General features: G+C 23.7%; 1 protein-coding gene across 3 annotated transcripts in view; it reads left to right on the top strand.

The window, feature by feature from the left end:
- The first annotated feature begins 4429 nt into the window (after nt 1–4429).
- Nucleotides 4430–7155, top strand: part of LOC112601384 (BRCA1-associated RING domain protein 1-like) — a 9304-nt gene continuing 6578 nt past the window's right edge. The window contains exons 1-8 of one of the 3 annotated variants that reach the window (XM_025348995.1): nt 4430–4522; nt 4585–4729; nt 5220–5380; nt 5756–5890; nt 6244–6520; nt 6595–6696; nt 6774–6878; nt 6948–7049. In XM_025348995.1, coding sequence (XP_025204780.1) covers nt 4667–4729; nt 5220–5380; nt 5756–5890; nt 6244–6520; nt 6595–6696; nt 6774–6878; nt 6948–7049 — 945 coding nt within the window. In that variant the 5' untranslated portion in view covers nt 4430–4522; nt 4585–4666. Of the gene's footprint in view, nt 4523–4584; nt 4730–5219; nt 5381–5755; nt 5891–6243; nt 6521–6594; nt 6697–6773; nt 6879–6947 lie in introns of all 3 variants that reach the window. The other 2 variants (XM_025348994.1, XM_025348993.1) reach the window with 2 other exon arrangements.

Raw genomic sequence — 7155 nt, 5'->3', positions numbered from 1 at the left:
TAGTTAATGTAGTTTTAGACTTTAATGATTTAAAGTAATTCATTTTAAAGATTTATTTACATTAAAGTAAGAATAAACAAATTCAGACAGGGTTATGGGTTTCGGGATTATAGAGTTACCATATATCCAGGTTGGCTGAGGCCTGAGACTGTACCGGTTTAAATATACCATCCTGGTGTTTGGATAAAGTATTTCAGGATAGAAGTTTCTTTTTTACGGAATTGAATTACAATAATTAATAAATGATGAGATAATTTCTTTGATTATACTCGATTGACTAACGAAATGACGAAATCAATTTTAAAATTATTTTCCCGACTTGGTGACATCAAGAGACAATAATTATTGACAAACATTTATTTTAATTGTTTTGTCATTCAGTCATTTCCTCACTAGTCACAAAAATTGTCGTCATTAGTTATTACAAATAAATCATTTTGTTGATTACTCATACCTATACCTATCTATATTTTTATTCATAATTGACTATAATAATTTCTTTTTTTCTAATTATGGATTTATAAATATATTAAATTAATTTAAATAATTCGTTTTAAAATATTTAAATATTATAAGAATAAAATTACTGTTTTTAATGCTATATAATCTAATTAAACATAATTATAATATTTATTGATTTATTATAAAAGTTGATATATAAATAGGTTTAACATACAAATTAATACCTACTTAAATAAATATGTTCATTCAAATATATTTTCAAACAATTTCAAGTTAAATGTCTTAAAACACGCATTAAAAATACAGAGATAGTTTAAAAATTAATCTAAATATTTTGAGTTTCATTGTAAATAAGTAATAATAATAATATTATTATGGTGAAAAGTTTTAATTCATTGTGAATAATTTTGTTTTTAATCACAGCAAAATAACTAAAATCTTTATTTTTATTTTAAATATCCAATTTTATAAAAATTTGAATTTGAAATATTTATAAAATCATTATTATACACACCTATGTATATTTAATATTTTTAGATTCCTATATAAAAAGCTTTTGAAAAACTTTATATTAAATATTCAAGTTTTTTAATTAAATTTGATAACACATAAATAAGCAAACTAAAAATCTTTAAATAAATAGCTTAGAAAAAGTCAAAATATATTGGAAGTTAAATAATATTTGGTCAATTAATATGTAAATGCTACATGAAAAATAATTCATTTTTAAATTAAAATAAAAACTTAATTTCAATTTTTTTCAAAAAATGGTTAAGTGAAAAAATTTTGATTTTACGCTATTTGTTGTTTTTATTTTTACTTTTCTTATTAATTTAAAATATATTTGAAATTTTAACTTTTGATCTTCTGAAAATATCATCAAGATCCAATTTGCTACCAGAAACCATTATTGAAATCGAAGGTCTAACCATTTCTTTTACTATAAAACATCTACAGATAAAAAAGTCATTTTAATAATTTAATATCACAATACATTCAACGTTTCATTTAAAATTTATTTTTGTATTTATTATTTTTTTTTTATTAATTATTTATCATATATTAAAATTTTTATTTTTTAAATAAATTTATTTGAATTACTTTAAGTTATCTTTTGTGGTATATTTTGATCTAAAATTAAATCAATCGGTGGAATTTATTAGATTTTTAACAAAGCTATTGTCTATTTTTATAAATACAACTAAATACATATTTCTATATAGTTCATCATGACTAATAAATAGTATAATAATATTTTAGATGGTTCGTCATATTTTCTACCAAAATATTACAGTAAATAATTACATTTTCCCCACTTGTTATAAACCTTTCTGATTTTCATTTAATTTAAAAATAAATAGTCAAATTTATAAAAAAAAAGTGATCATAAAATAATAGAAAACATTCGCGTCGGATAGGTTATACAAATGTATTAACGTACGAAGATTTTAAAATAATTAATAATAAAACAAGGAGAAAAATTTAGGTAATCTTAGAAGTTTTCATGACATTATAAAAGCAGTGCCATTACGCCGTAATTACTAGTTAATAGTTATGGCATAGCAAACATTGTCTATACTAAAATTTAAAAATATACGTCGTGTTATAAAATGTAAACAGTAGTATTATAAACATAATTAAATAAATATCATATTATTTTTCGTTTAATAATTATCAGTATATTCTTATTGTATATTTAATATCCAAATCCGAAACACTAAAAAGTTAAAGCTATATTATTAGGTCACTGCCAACTGTAATTTTCAGCTCATATGATTATTGTAACACTATTACAGATTGTATATATTCAAATAAATGTTAAAAAAAAATATATTATTAGAACAAAGAAATGTGATCTGTTTTACTCCCGATCAAAGTATACATTAAATCAATTCAAAATCATCATAAATAATTTATTGATAATCATATATTATTTAGTATTTATCGCTATGTGTTAAATAAATAACGGGCACATTCAAAATTTATGTTACAGCCATTTGCTTATATAAATGTCTTCAAAATAGAATATAGTAATAATAATAATAATTATAATTATAATATTTATTTATTACAAAAGTTTTTTGATTTAAGAAATATATATATTAAAATGACTTATATACCTTTTTTTTTTTTTTACAATTTTTAAAGAACTTTTGAGAATCGACTTTTAGAAATTAAATAAAAACCAATGTTTTCCAAACATAACGTAAAGATATTTTTTAAATAGAGTTTCGTGATTGAAAAACATTAATTAAAGGAAAGCTTTATGCTTGTTGGTCCACAACTCTACTCGTCTTAACTTAAAGTATTTATAACGATCGAACTACTCGTTCGAAATTTAATTTTTATACCTACATCAAAATTTTCTAGAAAAAATTCTGCTTTCAATTTTTTTTATTAATTTAATTTTTATAATCCAAAAATCTTTATCAATTATAATCTAGTACACTACCTTTTGTTCCAAAGAAAATTTATTTAAATTAAATTAATTTCTAAAATTACGACATGTATAAGATAAGGGGTGATGCTTCTTAAAATACACTTGCATGCATTCTATATTGTATAAGACATAAATATATTATCATACACTGAAAAGGCGAAGAAAAAATTATACAGAAATATAGATACATAATTATCTATTTTGAAAAAAAATTAATTTTGATGTCTTAGATTTCTTAAAATTTAATCTGGCCACCCTAAACTAAGCCTAATTTTTAGAAAAGTTAAAATGGTCGAAAGATAAATAATATTTATCCATAATGGTGTAAGTAATATTATGATCTAAATCTACTCAGCTTAATTTCAAAGATTACAAAATAATTAAATTTGATATAGAAACCGATTAATAGTAGTCATTTAGAATCGTTTTAGAAGAAGATACATTTTAAAAATGCATTTTGTAAATCCCAAAAAATCTAACAATCTAATTCTATATTTCTTTTTGTAAATATTATTTAATTTGTAATAATTGTAAAATTCGATAGAATCATATTTTTAGACCAACTCTTATTCGTTGTAATTTTTTGGAGTAGTACAAGATACATTTGGAGCAACTAATTTTTATGACAATGGTGTTAATCCCGTAGCAGTTGTAGATAGTACTAGGCATGATCCAGATTTTTATTTGTCATAAAGGAAAATAAGAAAAATATACTTAATTTATCATTTAATAACGATTAACGTTGTTAAGTATAGTTTGTATTTAATCTTACCTTCACAATCCAAACGATAAAATTGATAAAATAATATAGAGTTACAAATAGCTACAAAATATTTCAGTGTACTTGGTGCTATTACACATACTTATGTTATTAAATATATAAAATATATGACACAAAGAATAAGTGAACTTATAGTTCTGTATAAACTGATAAATACTCACAGCCAACACCAAGGTAATTATTGAGACAATATGAATGAGAGTATGAGACAATGTTAAATGTACAATGTAGGTAAGTGAAATAATATATTATATTAGTATTAATTGATAATTTATTTTCAGGAAAGTGCGTGACTGCCTTTCTGGCCAGTCTAGCCTCTACCACTGGGCGATCGTTTTCAATGGGTTTATAATAATAATTGGTGTCTACTGTCTGATTCCCAGTATTCGTTCTCCCTTGGTAAAATGTTGTCCATGAGTACGAAGCGATAAAATATGGTAATAAAATAAAGACACGAAAATCAATAAAATGTAATTTAAGATCATCGACTTTTATAGACCATGGAAATAATTTTTAGATTTTCTTGATATTTGGGGGAAAGGTGCTATAAGTTGTAACTCGGCACTCAGTCTTATCCCCATAAATATTAAATATTCCCCTGGAATCTGGATAGTACTGTAATTCATTATTAACCTAGTATTCTGTAAATCTACCTTGGTTGTTGGTATAGACTATAGAATGTTGAAAGTTTTATCTATTTATGGTATCACTATTGTTATCATATCAACTGTATCAAACTAAAAATCGCGGTATTTAAATTTATCCGTTGTTTCAACTTCATGAATTCTTGTATTCCTGACACCTCCTGTTGCTTCGGAGACACTGTTTTCTGTTCACTCGTGAGTTAGATGAAATGATAAATTCTTAAATAGTCTTAAACTTCGGATTTCATATTTTACAGGCTACTACGATTATTGCATGGTTCATCTTTATGTTCAACGCGTCCAACACTTTATCTTAACGTGGCTAGTGTCAGTAGTGTAATGGAGTTTGCACTTAATGAAGAACCTGGATCAGCGGTTAATGGACAGCCTACAGAGTGTAGTGTAAGTTTGTAACTATTCTTAGTTCATGTTGCAATGATGTTTAGTGTATTCCCAATCACTAATAATGACGGAAAATTGCAATGGCACATAAATTATAGTTACAGATTCATCGTCAATCTACATATTTATTTTTATTTATTTTTTCTCGTGAATTTGATACTTGTTATCACATTTCTAAATGATCATAGCATCTGTTGCTGAATAATTTACAAGTCAAGCCATCTTTACAGCTATGTCTGTCATATTAGGTTCTTTAATCATATTTTGATAGGACGTTGGTATCATTTACTAACCATGATCTACCATGAATTAGATTGAGTTCAACTTTTAAGTGCGGCATGACCACAGTTATATATACATATCTGTGGGCATGACGAACTACCAGACTACATAGCTGTGAACTTCGCTTTACAGTGTTCACTGTGCCAGTCTTGTTTGTAACATAGATTACATACTCATATTTAACATAAAATGTCTTCTCTTTTTATAGGCCAAGTTAGAGTCAACAAATAATAATAAAAGTCTATGTATGAAAAGAACTAAAACATCGCGTGAGAGTGAAATTTATTTATATAATTCTGGATATTTAAAGAATAATTATGATAAATATATCAGAGATGATTTCTTATATGCATTTGGAGCATTTTATTGGTAAGCTTTAATCTATTTTATTATATAATATACTAATATGTTGAACTTCTGTAAAATAAAATGTTATTTTATTTATAGTACCTATCTCACTGTTTTTGTTTCCTTCATTAAATTTTTTGATATTCAATTAGTATAAATTATATTGTTATTTTAAAAGTTAAATTAAGTTAAATTGTTAGTTTCTATAAAGCATTCAAATTTCAAACAGTTATGTAAATTTAAATTTAAAGATTGAAAACCAGTAGTATGTTATTCTGAAAAATTAAGGCAGACTTGTGTTTAAACCAGGATATTAATAAAAAAATATTCTCCAAAATATATCACTGTTTTTATTACAACAGATCTATATCATTGATATTTTTCACATAATTTCAGCGACAAAGTAATGAAGATTCCTCATTTAGACTGCGTATTGAAAACTGAGTGTTATCATCATGAAACAAAATTAAATTATAGACATTATGAATTTGCAACATACATGGAAAATATTGTATCATGGCTTGATTTTAAGTAAGTTATTTTGTTGTGTCTATTCTTAAGAAAAACGTTAAAAAATATTAATGCAAAGATTGATATCTCATTTTTAAGTATTTTTAGTATAAACATCAATGTTTACACAATTGTTTTAAATGAATATTGAAATTTCAGTACTCCTTGATCTAAATTTTTAAAATCAAGTAAACAAAAGATTTTAAAATTTTAAATTGTTAGTGTTTTTTTATATAATTTGTATGTGGGCGATTTTTCTTTAGAGTCAATAAGAGCGTTTAGTTTTCTATTTTTAGTTTAAGATTTTTATGTCTACCAAGAATTTTACAATGGTTATTAAAAATTACTTAATTATTTTTATGGTTTCAAAAAAGATTAAAATACATCAATAGTGAATCATCAAAATGTAATAAAAAAACAGTTGATCAGTTGTTCAAGACAAATTATACTCAACAAAACACTACAGATTCTACAGAATCTAGTTTACATTGCAAAATTCTCGATTCAAATACATACTCTCAAGAACAAAATAAAAAATTAAGATCTGTGACTAATTCTCCAAATGAAATAATGGTAACATCAGATATAATTATTCCAAAACAAGATTTTTCTGAAAATTCAACGAATGATTACAAGAATGAAATTACAATGGTATTTAACTAAATATAATAAATAAATAATTGATAACTTGTTAGTTATTATTTTATTTTATTTTAAATGTTTAGCAAAATACTCAAAATGAATTAATAATATCGCCAGAAGTAACTTCTCCAAAATACAATTATGCTGGAAGTTCACCTAATAATTACAAGAAAACAATTGATATGGTATATATCATAGTTATAATAAGTTGTTAGGTTTTTTTAAACTTTTCAAAACAATAAATTATGTTAAAATATTTTAGGTAAATAATACTCAAAATAAAAAAATAACATTGTCAGATTTTACTTCTCCAAAACACAACACTCCCGGAAGTTCATCTAATGATCACAAGAAAGAAGTTAATATGGTATTATTTATTATTGCATTCTAGCTTATTAAATATTATCAAATAGTAAATTATATTAAAATATATTAGGTAAATAATATTCAAAATAAAGGAATAGTGCCAGTTTTAACTTCTCCAAAACATAATTCTCTTGGAAGTCTTCCTAATAATCACAAGAAACAAGTTGATATGGTAAATAATATTCAAAATAAAAGTATAATTCCAGATTTAACTTCTCCAAAACATGACACTCCCGAAAGTTCTCCTAATGATCACAAGAAACAAATTGATATGGTAA

This window comes from Melanaphis sacchari, unplaced genomic scaffold (assembly GCF_002803265.2).
Source record: "Melanaphis sacchari strain LSU unplaced genomic scaffold, SCAv2.0 Contig77_pilon_pilon, whole genome shotgun sequence".
NCBI classification, from domain to species: domain Eukaryota; kingdom Metazoa; phylum Arthropoda; class Insecta; order Hemiptera; family Aphididae; genus Melanaphis; species Melanaphis sacchari.
Note: the sequence above shows the minus strand (reverse complement) of the source record. Positions and strands in the feature narration are given on the sequence as shown.